The sequence below is a fragment of the Micropterus salmoides genome, unplaced genomic scaffold (genome assembly GCF_014851395.1).
Source record: "Micropterus salmoides isolate LMB-PRFRI ecotype aquatic unplaced genomic scaffold, ASM1485139v1 Ms_hic_scaffold_7, whole genome shotgun sequence".
NCBI classification, from domain to species: domain Eukaryota; kingdom Metazoa; phylum Chordata; class Actinopteri; order Centrarchiformes; family Centrarchidae; genus Micropterus; species Micropterus salmoides.
The window spans coordinates 37,624,862-37,637,796 of NW_024044459.1; the positions used below are offsets into that span (position 1 = coordinate 37,624,862).

Genomic DNA, 12,935 nt, shown 5'->3' on the forward strand with positions numbered 1-12,935 from the left:
TCAAACTGAAAAACCAGGTTTACCACAGTTCATCTGTGTCAGTGCACTGTAAAAACAAACAAATACTGTAAAACTACAACTGCAAAAAACTAACAACTTCAAGAGCTGTACAAACTGAAATGACTACAACAGTACTGTAAATACTACAACAGTAGTGTAAATACCACAACTGTACTGTAAATACTATAACTGCAAATACTACAACTGCAATAAACTAAAAACTGCAAGACCCGTAAAAACTGCAGATACTACAACAGTACTGTAAATACTACAACAGTAGTGTAAATACCACAACTGTACTGTAAATACTATAACTGCAAATACTACAAGTGCAAAAAACTGCAAGATCTGTAAAAATAGTAAATACTACAACAGTACTGTAAATACCACAACTGTACTGTAGAAACTACAACTGCAAAATGATACAAACTACGAAAAGTTAATAAACTACAAAAACTGTAAACTGAAACAATTACAAGAACTACAAGACCTGAAAAAACTAGAAAGTGTGTAAAAATTGTTTAAACGACTGCATAAACTACAAAAACTGTAAAAACTACAAGAACTACAAGACCTGTAAAAACTACAAAACGTGCAAAAATTGTTAAAACTGCATAAACTACAAAAACTGAAACAACTACAAGACCTGTAAAAACTACAAAGCGTGCAAAAATTGTTAAAACTGCATAAACTACAAAAACTGAAACAACTACAAGAACGACAAGACCTGTAAAAACTACAAAACGTGCAAAAATTATTAAAACTGCAGAAACTACAAAAACTGTAAAAACTACAAGAACTACAAGACCTGAAAAAACTAGAAAGTGTGTAAAAATTGTTTAAACGACTGCAGAAACTACAAAAACTGTAAAAACTACAAGAACTACAAGACCTGTAAAAACTACAAAACGTGCAAAAATTGTTAAAACTGCATAAACTACAAAAACGGAAACTACAAGAACTACAAGACCTGTAAAAACTACAAAATGTGGAAAAATGGTTAAAACTGCATAAACTACAAAAACTGTAAAAACTACAAGAACTGCAAGACCTGTAAAACTACAAAATGTGGAAAAATTGTTTAAACTGCATAAACTACAAAAACTGTAAAAACTACAAGAACTGCAAGACCTGTAAAAACTACAAAATATGCAAAAACTGTTGAAAAAACTGCATAAACTACAAAAACTGTAAAAACTACAGAGTGTGTAACAATTGTTTAAATGACTGCATAAACTACAAAGACTGTAAAAACTACAAGAACTGCAAGACCTGTAAAAACTACAGTGTGTAAACACTGTTGAAACAACCGCATAAACCGTAAAAACTACAAAGTGTGTAAAAATTGTTTAAACAACGGCATAAACTACAAAAACAGTAAAAACTACAAGACCTGTAAAAACTACAAAACGTGCAAAAAAAATTTAAACTACTGCATAAACTACAAAAACAGTAAAAACTACAAGACCTGTAAAAACTACAAAATGTGGAAAAATTGCTTAAACAACTGCATAAACTACATAAACTGTAAAAGCTACAAGACCTGGAAAAACTACAAAATGTGAAAAATTATTAAAACTGCAGAAACTACAAGACCTATAAAAACTACAAAGTGTGTAAGAATTGTTTAAACTACTGCATAAACTACAAAAACAGTAAAAACTACAAGACCTGTAAAAACTACAAAATGTGCAAAAATTGTTTAAAGTACTGCATAAAACTACAAAAACAGTAAAAACTACAAGAACTGCAAGACCTGTAAAAACTACAGTGTGTAAAAACTGTTGAAACAACTGCATAAACTACATAAACTGTAAAAGCTACAAGACCTGTAAAAACTACAAAATGTGGAAAAATTGTTTAAACTACTGCATAAACTACAAAAACAGTAAAAACTACAAGACCTGTAAAAACTACAAAATGTGGAAAAATTGCTTAAACAACTGCATAAACTACATAAACTGTAAAAGCTACAAGACCTGTAAAAACTACAAAATGTGGAAAAATTGCTTAAACAACTGCATAAACTACATAAACTGTAAAAGCTACAAGACCTGGAAAAACTACAAAATGTGAAAAATTATTAAAACTGCAGAAACTACAAGACCTATAAAAACTACAAAATGTGGAAAAATTGTTTAAACTACTGCATAAACTACAAAAACAGTAAAAACTACAAGACCTGTAAAAACTACAGTGTGTAAAAACTGTTGAAACAACTGCATAAACTGTAAAAACTACAGTGTGTAAAAACTGTTGAAACAACTGCATAAACTACAACTGTAAAAACTGCAAAATTATAAAAACTATAAAAAGTGTAAAAACGGCATGTTAGGCCCGGTCTAGGGAAAACCTGAAAAAATGCCCCCTATCCCCCCCTCCTTCCAACTCCGAGAAATGACTAATCACATCTCAGCCACATCTCTTCTTCACAGAGCTGAATTTACTCACCAGTCTTGGAAACATCGATGTCGGGGAGAACGTGACCAAACTAACAAACAAAACAATTCACTAACTTGTTAAACAGAACAAAGAACAACAGAAAACCCAGGCTGCTCACCTGCCTTCCTCCGTCAACAGCAGAAAACAGGTTTAACAGAAACAGCTTCTCCCCCCAGAGGGTTTCCAGCAATGAACTTTAAAGTTATATCCTACACAACTCTCGTCTTACATTCTGCACAAATCTCACAGGACTCAGGAATGACTAAACAGCACGGCAGGGAGTCAGGATAAAGGAGGAGACCTTGCCTCACCAAGGCAGGGAGGACTATCAGCAGAGAACATGCACACAGTCACACCCAAACTATGACTCAGGTCATCACACTGCAAGAACTGTAAATCGATCAGCTGCAACTCCAACATGATCCCCTCAGTTTCAGTCGCCAGTGTTTGAAGCAGCCTACACCTGTGAAGGTCTTTCAGCAAGATGACAAGAAAACAACTTTTGAATTGCTTGTTTTCTGAATGGAGTTCTGGTTGATCAGGGCTATGCCATGCTCACTTGTTCATAGTAAAGTCCAACCGATGGCCACAAATTTTCTGAACTTATCTGGCAGTTCAGCTCTCTCTCTTTCTTTTCTGCTGCTTCGTCCACTTTTTATCCACAAAAATGAAAATAAAAAGTGATTTTAATAATCCAGGTGTTTACTCCGCCCCCGCCTCGCTCCTCCAGAGCGCCTCAGCAGCTGTCTGTCAGCAGCGTCCCTCTGCTCCACCCAGTTCTCTCCAAACAACACTCTGAAAAGCTCAGGGCAAGCTGAATATTTTCTACTCACACAAATGATTTCCCTTTCTCTTTCCGTGATAACACAGTTAAAAGTATAATACAGGAAACCTTCCAGGCCCGCAGCTGCTGTCACTCTGCTGGAGTCACTGAGGTTTGCAAGACTTTATTCAGTTTCTTAGAATGTAAACTCTGTTATGATAGTTAGAGCAGGACTGTGTGTGTTTGTAATGGCTGAAGTTGTGTTCTGTAAGCTGCTGTCTAACCTGGGATTCAAACCCTGCTGCCACTTTGGCACGGAGGTATAAAGCATTATGACTGCTGATCCTATAACACATGATGACTTTACAAACCTTGTTATTAGCTGTTTGCATGATTATAAACAATAAAAACAATAAAAATTGCAAAAACTGTCAAACTATAAAAACTATAAAACTGCAAAACTATAAAACTGCAAAACTATAAAAACAATAAAACTGCAAAAACGATAAAACTATAAAAACAATAAAAGAATAAAACTGCAAAACTATAAAAACTATAAAACTGCAAAAACAATAAAACTGCAAAACTATAAAAACTATAAAACTGCAAAACTATAAAAACAATAAAACTGCAAAACTATAAAAACTATAAAACTGCAAAACTATAAAAACTATAAAACTGCAAAAACTATAAAAACAATAAAACTGCAAAAACAATAAAACTGCAAAACTATAAAAACTATAAAACTGCAAAAACTGCAAAAACTATAAAACTGCAAAAACTATAAAAACAATAAAACTGCAAAACTATAAAACTGCAAAAACAATAAAACTGCAAAACTATAAAAACTATAAAACTGCAAAAACTATAAAAACATTAAAACAATAAAACTGCAAAACTATAAAAACTATAAAACTGCAAAAACTGCAAAAACTATAAAAACATTAAAACAATAAAACTGCAAAACTATAAAAACTATAAAACTGCAAAAACTATAAAAACTATAAAACTATAAAAACAATAAAACAATAAAACTGCAAAACTATAAAAACAATAAAACTGCAAAACTATAAAACTGCAAATTTACAAAAACAATAAAACTGCAAAACTATAAAACTGCAAATTTATAAAAACAATAAAACTGCAAAACTATAAAAACAATAAAACTGCCAAAACTGCAAAAACTATAAAAATAAAACTGCAAAAACAATAAAACTATAAAAACTATAAAACTGCAAAAACTATAAAATAAATAAATAAATAAAATAAACGTGTATAGAGCTGTGTAAAGCCTGATAAAAGCGTTATAATGTAATGCATTGAAGATTTGACCATTGAAAGTGTTACCAACATTTGGACGCGTTCTCTCTTTGTATTGTGTTTCTTTAATGCATAAAGGGATAAATTCAGTCACATGTAAACGGGCTGTTCGGGGTTGTGTTCAAAAACAGACAGAAATACAGTTAATCTGAAGTAAATGTTACCAGAAACTTTAATCTCAACATATGCAGATGTTCAATAAGTGCTGTACACAAATGTTACATTTCATCAGGTCTCACTAAACACAGATTTAGTTTCTATCTCCCTAATAATTAGAACCAAATCACACTGTTCTCTCCAGGAACTTTTACAGCTACATCTCACGTCCTGTCAGGAGGTGCGTTCTGGTGGGACCAGTAAAACGAGGGTTACTGGTTTCTCTGGTCTTTACGGTCAAACGCCAGAAACAACCTCCGACAGAGTTTAGCAAAAAAAATAATAATTAACCTTCAGGTGACCAAACAGAAACTGAAGGATCATATTGCACTAAAACAGCTGATGTCGACGCCTGGAGAGGTCAAAGGTCGACTGCTCACATTCCTGGACAAAGTGCTGCACAGAGGGAGGAAGGAGGAAACTTCTTCTTCTACAGTTTCAGTGTTTACGAGACAAAATAAATAAAAAACGCACATCCAAAAATATCACGTCTGTACAGAAACACGACTTCCTCTATTATTTAACCGTATAACAAACTGACCTCAGATCAGTTCACACGTGATTATAGATTTAGTACAAACAGCAGCGAGACGACGCCATCATCTTCATCACCTGAACAGCAGGAGAAACTCTTCAAACAGGAAGTCGAATCAGCGTTTTTACATCAACACAAACCAAAGAAATCATGAAAAAGCAAATAAAACCTCATGACATCAGAGAATAACCATCAGGGTGAGCTGCACGGGCACGGGTCAACTTTAAAGAACCACTTTTAAAAGTTTGCTGAACAAGATCACGTCTGATGGAACTCTTAAACATGAAGCAGTGAGTACAATTAAACTGTACACACATGTATACACACACTATATATATACTACTCTTATACTCGAGCGACTCCGGGGCCCCGACGAGCTGTTCAGTTAGAAGTTAGTAATTAGCTGTGATGGTAACTTGATTAACCACAGTGAGCGATATATCACCTGAAACTAGACTTTTACCTTTGGGCCCCTCTACAACACGGGGCCTCAGGATGATGGAATGACACAGGTGTTGCCTTCAGGGTCCCTTTTGCACAGTTGTAAATTTAGCTTTCAGTGCAGGCACGTTTTTACACACAGGTTAGCTTGTTAGCATTAGCATGTAAAGAAAGCTAAAGCGTGACCTGAAAGACTTCCTGTCGAGGCTGCAGTCACACGATATCTACAACGCGCTGCATTGTGTGCGGGGTCGGTGTTTGTACAGAGAGGTGAAGTTTACTGAGATAAAAAAGGAAGGACAGTAAATAAAGTTCAGCGAGTCTGAAAGCTGCCGCCGTTTAAACGTCCGGCTGCTTTTTATTTGACCTTTATTTCACCAGGCGAGTTGTTCAAGAACAGATTCTTATTCACAGTAACAAAGACCTGAGGTTAAATCAACATTACATAAACGGATCGGCTTTCTCTCATTTTAAATTCCCACGACTTCCTCGACGCCGTAAATAAACGCCACGTTCTGCACGTTACATATACAGAACTTCTGCCCTACTCGCGTTCTCACCTCGCGTTTCTCAGCATACTGCTCTGATGTTGCACATATTTATTTTTTTATAAATATAGTTTTCATTTCCTCCCTCAGTGCTACGACTGTAGACTTTGTTCTGATTACGCCATGTGCGGTTTCCTCATGTTGTGTGTGCAGTGACGAGGAGCTGCATGTCGTTGTGAAATCCTGCGGTGTGTAGCGACCAAAAAAAAAAACAACCTTGAACCTTAAAACTCAGATTTCATCCCAGTTTCCAGTCTTTCTACACATTTTACCAAAGCAGCGCCGGCGTGGCGCCCTGAGGATGAATAATATGTAATAATACATGTTGGTCAGCTGCTATTAAAATAAATAAATCACAAGACTAAATATTGTAAAAGAAATGTTTTAAACTGGGAAACAGTGTGAAGCTCTGTATTCATGTTCCTGGGTGGAAGTGAACGCATCACATGTAGCTCTTAAATAACGGCGTGTTGTTTCATGAATATGCGGCTCATCAGCATCAGAGGATCTCTTGTTCCCTCTTAAACTCGTATCAGCAAGAAGACCAGATAAATAAAGTTTACCCCGGCAGGTGCAGCTCACCTGTAAAACAGTATTAAAATGTGAAGTGAACCGAGCCGAACGTCACTGAGAACATGTACAGATTATTCTGTACGACAGTGAAATAATTCTGGCTGCAGATCTTTGAACCCTTGTGGCCGCAGTCAGCTGCTCTCCAGCTAAAATCAATATTTCTTCTTCAGTAAACATTGATCTTCCACCTGAGCAGACCTGCGGCGTTCACGTCGGGTCACTTCAGTTTAAACTCTGCTCGTTTCCTCCAAAGAGACAAACCGGAGCTTTTTAAAGTGGAAGTAAAATGTGAGTCTCTGGAGAATCAGCCTGCAGAGAAAGTGACGATGACCACGATGATGAAAACGATCCAATAAACTGAAGGAACAGAAAAACTCTTTGTCCCCCAGAGTCCAGCTGATCTCTGGAGGATCTGATCTGAGAGCAGCAGAGACGTTTGCATCAGGTCTGCTCGCTCGTTTTCACATTAAACTAAAGAAAAAAACCTTCAAAATAAAAGCCCTTAGGCATGTGGTTAACTTCCTACTGCCAGTGGTGGACAGTAACTAAGTACCTTTACACCATATAAGTACAAATTTGAGGTATTTGTACTTTGAGTATTTTCTTACTTTCTACTCACACAATACACATGAAGACTTTATAAAATATGTTTTGTTATAAATTAAACTCCAAAAGTTTATACAAGTACAGCTGCTACATTCGTTGATTGACAAACATTTTGATGGAAACTATTTTGATAATCATTGAAGTCTTTTTCATGTAAAAACATTTGAGGATTTGCTGCTTTTTCTTTTTAATTATTTGAATGTATTTTTAATCACTTTGAGGTTTGGACTGTCACGTTGTGCTCCGGGTAACGGACAACATTTCTCACCATTTTCAACATTTTTACAATCAATTAATGGAGATATTAAGCAGTTAAATTCAAAATGATAAAAGTCATTAGTTGCAGTCTGATATAAAACAGTTCAACCTCAACAAAATCCTGCTTTATATGCATGAGGAATAATAATGTAATGATCTAATTATAACAGTCACAGGGAATATTTTTCTTTTAATACTTTAAGTAGCCTACATTTCCCGGATTATACCTATGTACTTTAACTTAAGTAACATTTTCAATGCAGTACTTTTACTTGTAACAGAGTATTTTTACAGTGAGGTATTAGTACTTTTACTTTAGTAAAGGATCTGAATACTTCATCCACCGCTGCCTACTGCAGAACTGTACGTTTTTATTGATCATTTAAGCCACAAAGACCATTTTTCTAGTTTCTCAAATGTGAACATTTCTGGGTTTTTTGTCTTTATTGATACTAAATTAAACATGTCTGGGGTTTGGATTTGATTGATTGTCACCGTAAAACTCTGGGGATAATCGTAATCACGGATAATAAAATAGCCTTTTGAGGTACACTGGCTTTCGAATTAGCATTGATGTGATTAAATAGCCTTATCTGGTACTTTAGCATTAGCATAACCAATGGTTTGTAGTGTTGCGTGCGTGTGTAACATCATTGTGTTTAGAAATGCTGTTATGTACTTTATACAGTTACTAGCCTGTTAGACTTGGTACACATGATTAGCATTAGCATTAGCCATGTTTGTCATTTTCTAAAACCTTGTTATCAGTGTAGTTTAGAGACAGGAAACTATCACTACTTTCCAACCCACTTTAGCCTTATCTGGAAAATTAGCATCAGCTTATCAACGTTCAAAAAGGCTGCTATCACTGTGGATTTGAAATTACAATTAACAATTAGCCTTGTCTCGTACATTAGCGTTAGATTTAACATTAGCTGTGTAGGTCTTACAAATATTTAGAAACCCTGTTAGTACAGTAGTTCAGGGATGGGAATAGAAACCCATGGTTAGACCTATATGGTAAATTAGCACTAGCTGTTTTGGTTCAAAGTACAGATAGCTGACAATGTTTAAATAATTATTACTTTTTTTCACCGAGTCATATAGTTTCCTTGGCCTGGTAACAAATGTGTGGTGGCCAGCTACCGTCCCGCCGCCCGGTGTTTGGAAACCATCAGGGCGATGCTGCGTTCATGTCGTGTCATGAAATCATTATTACAAGTTTCTTATTTGTGTATTTTGTTTACGTTCAAGATAAAACGATATCATCTCCGACTTGGCACTTAATATTTATAATCTTATTAGGCTAAAGTCCATCGTTTAGGGTCATATATGGCTATAGTATTAGCATTTAACACTTGGGAAACGGATTTATAAATATTTAGAAATCCTCTTATCACTGTAGTTTATTAACGGGGAACAGACAACTTAGGGAAACTTTACCTGGTATAGTAGCATTAGCATAGCAGTGGTATTAGCATTAGTTTGATAAATTCAGGAAACATGTTATCACTGCACTTTAGGTACCAAAAAAGGACGACTACAGTTAGCCATATGAGGTAGTATCAGCCAACTATTAGCATTAGTTGTGATGGTCTTTATAAGGCATAGAAATGCTATCACTGTAGCTTAGAGACGGGAAAAGGATGATTACAGTTAGCTGGTCCAACAGTATTAGCATTAGCAGTGTTGGTCTCAGTGATCAAGCTATCAGTGTCATTCAGAGATGGGCTAGCTTGTTAGCTTTAGCTCCTGTGTGAGCACTAGCGCCAGTTGGCCTGAGTCACAGTCAGATATTGTATTATCCATGTGGGTCAGAGAAACAAACGACTAGCCTGTTAGCTTCAGCTGCTATCTAAGTGTTAGCCATGTTGATCTTCAGTTGGTCCAATAAAAACAGCAGTAGTTTCTGAGTTATTTGGAGTTTTTCTTACACTTTTCAAATTTAAGTCTGTAACTAAACTCTCATTCAAAGTCACCTGGATCACATTTAGCTAAAAAAGTGTTAATAAAGACAAACTGTGTGAAGTTTGGAGTCTCTGCAGGCTGATTTTCATCAATATTTTACAGAAGATTTAAAGTTAATGTTCTAACACTTTAAAAAGGACATTAACAGGATCGTTCCTTGTTCTCAGTGAGGCTCCCAGCTCAGGCCCGTTGTACTGATCATGCACATGTGTGTTTTCTACAGAACAACCTTAACTATCAGTGACAGGTTAACTTTTAGAGACGGCAGGTACGTCGCTTCTGCAGCGTGAAAACCTCCTAACTCCAGCGGGCCTGTGTGAGCAGGCCTGTGAGGAGTTAGGAGGTTTTCACAGGACATCAGTTTCTGTTGTTGGCAGGTTGGAGTTACAGTGTTGTGGAGGTAGACAGAGACTGACATCATCAGCAGAGACACAGTGGAGGTGGAGCAGTGACTGCATTTCCCATCATGCAGTGGGACTGTCGGGGGACAGTGGGCGGAGCCTCTGGTGCAGGAAGTATTTTCTAACCTGTAAATTCTGGTCATTTACAGGATAAGGGAATATACAAACAAAAACTAATAATTTGTAGAAAACATGACTTAAATTGAGTTAAATAAATAAATAAATATTGTGCAAAAATATAAAATGTACAAAGTTAAAAAAATATGGACTCATGACGTCAGTTTTCTGGACATCAAATGTATTTCCTGCTTGGACAAACTCATTTTCTGTTCTGTCAAAACAAAAGGTCGTTTCAGAAATTTAAATAAAAGTATTCAAAATAAGAACAAGATTCTGTCTCTCTGTTTAAGTTATAACACACATATATAAACTTAAAGTGTGAATTCACATTTTACAGTTACATTAAAAGTCTGCACCTTTTCTCCACCTGTGATCTGGGATTTATTACAACGGTTCTGATTTTCAGTGTGGTTTAAAATATAATTGTTCATGCAAAACAGAGACGTTTAACACCTTTGTAAAACCTGTGATAACGGATTGATTCTACGAAGTCTCCAGGGATTATTTTATCAGATTTTATCTCTCAGTAATTAATCATGAACACAAAGTTTTAGTTTTGCTTGCAGAAGATCTAAAACTTTTCTTTAATTATTGAAGTTAAAATATAAAAGTGTCTTTATGTAAACAGGTGGTGACGTACAGGTTAGAGCTGCTGGGATGATTTCATATAATATTAGAAATTTTTTGTTAATTTTACACTTTAACTCCTCTTTTTAGCATTCATAACACTTGATAAATGCTTTACAACACGGCAGACTTTATTACTGCTAAATGACAACAGTAAGAACTTCTCCTCTAAAGCAAGACATCTTCCAGAGCTTTCAGCTGCAGCTCATGGTCTTCATCAGTGGAGTTTGTTCAGTTGTCATGAGAGTGAAGAAGAAATATTTTGTCATGTCTGCTTACACCTAAATTATAGCGTGTTATAAACCATTTATTAAGTCTTTATGTACGTTTATAACTACTGGGGGGGGGGCACGAGTTTCCTGAATCATTGGACCAAACTGTTGAGTTACGTCCTGACAAATCCGCTGTGAGTCAAGTCACGTAACTTACGTGACTTATGTTACTTATTACGAGAGCGAAGTCATGTGACGTAACTCTCATGATTTAGCTTACGCGAATTTGCTTACATGACGTAAGTAATATCACATGATGTGGTTGTGAGCAAAGTCACGCGAGGTATCTCACGACATGAGAAAAGTAACGTAAGTCACGTGACTCGACTCAAGTGACGTAAGTAGCGTAAGCCATGTGATCGTGAGCAAAGTCACGGGATGTAAGTCACGTGATTTAGCTTACATATAAGTAATGTTGTCACATGATGTGTTTGTGAGCAAAGTCACGTGACGTATCTCACGACATGAGCAAAGTCAGGTGACGTTTGTAACGTAAGTAACGTGACACGACTCAAGCGACGGAAGTAGCGTAAGTCACAAACTTACTCACGTGATTTAGCTTATGTGACTCAAGTGACGTAAGTTAAGTCATGTGACTTACGTTAGCTCCAGTACGTATTGTCAGCTGTAGAGCTCGTGCTGTATTTGATGCTTTGTTGATGTTTGTATGTCGTTCCTCAAATGTAAGTCAAGCGTCTGCCAAATAAGTAAATGTAAATGATAAACATCATGTGACTTATCTACGTCGCTGCACTGGTACTTTCCAACGCTCGCATAAGATTTTTTGTCGTTTAGGTTTGAGGACGTGTTGGACAAATCACATTTCACCCTCAGTTTGGTGGAAGCGCTCTAAAGACCACATCGCCCGTGAACCTCAGGGGTGAGAAGCCATGACGGATTCCTTGTGTCAGGTTCAATGATCCGGGAGGGTAATTTGCGAATCCTACAATGGCGAAGGCTTGACCCGCCTTACTCTGCCTCTGATTGGCTCAGCCTGGCGATGACAGAAGTTCCTGCTGTTCTGCTATCAAGATGGACTGCATTTAGAAGAACGGCTTAACAGAAGCACTTCCTGTTGTTTCAGCGAGGGCTACGTGAGAAACATCATCATCATCAGGCTGAGCCAATCAGAGGAAGAGTAGGGCGTGTCAAACATTCGCCATGGTAGGAGTCGCAAATTTGATCCCAGGAGACATCTGTAGTTCTGTATCTAAGAGAGTTCCTGTCCCAGAGGCTCGGCCCACCTACCACACTCTGATCAGGGATCAGGTCCCGATCGATTGACGGGTCCCTGATCATTGGTTCCCCTGTCGACAGGTCCCTGACGGGTCGACGGGTTCCGTGTGACTCCGTTCGGAGGAAACGTCAGTTGGGATTTTTAGGAGCTCGAGTCGCCCGGGGAGAGATGAACCAGTGAGAAAAAAAAAAACTGATCCGGAGGATCGATGAGTCAGTGCGATCAACCAGTGAGACTGACAGGAAACAGAATCAACCGTACAACATCGAAGACATCAATCGAAATAAAAGCAATCCGAAGCAGTTCTTTCAAAATAAAAGACCCTCTGGGTGGAGGAGGCTGACGGCTACAAGCAGAGCAAGGCGAGTGTTTGTGTGTGTGTGTGTGTGTGTTTTGGGATGACAGATGGTGTTTGTGATGCCGTCCAAAAGTCCAGATGCCATCGCCATCTCCTTCCTGTCTCACAGGACGCTCAGTGTGTTTAATGTGTGTATATATAATGTGTGTGTGTGTGTCCAGAGGGTCGGTGTGTAAGTGTGTGGCTCAGCAGCAGCAGTGAAGCTCTCTCTCTCTCTCTCTATCTCTCTCTCTCTCTCAGACCACGGTGCTGACGGAGGGATCTGATAGGTTGAGCTGGCCCGTGATGTCAGTCGGGTACGGCTACAGGG

General features: G+C 37.3%; 2 protein-coding genes across 8 annotated transcripts in view; both read right to left on the minus strand.

The window, feature by feature from the left end:
* Positions 1 to 12,935, minus strand: part of LOC119891504 (scavenger receptor cysteine-rich type 1 protein M160-like) — a 1,270,577-nt gene that overhangs the window by 874,532 nt on the left and 383,110 nt on the right. The gene's annotated exons all lie outside the window — the stretch shown is intronic.
* The window catches only part of grin1b (glutamate receptor, ionotropic, N-methyl D-aspartate 1b), a 100,726-nt gene that overhangs the window by 5,172 nt on the left and 82,619 nt on the right, over positions 1 to 12,935 (minus strand). For 2 of the 7 annotated variants that reach the window (XM_038703252.1, XM_038703250.1), the window contains one exon: positions 5,680 to 12,927. In XM_038703252.1, the coding sequence (XP_038559180.1) occupies positions 12,862 to 12,927 (66 nt within the window). In that variant the 3' untranslated portion in view covers positions 5,680 to 12,861. Of the gene's footprint in view, positions 1 to 2,560; positions 2,848 to 3,001; positions 3,017 to 5,679; positions 12,928 to 12,935 lie in introns of those variants that run through there. The other 5 variants (XR_005442450.1, XR_005442446.1, XR_005442447.1 and 2 more) reach the window with 5 other exon arrangements.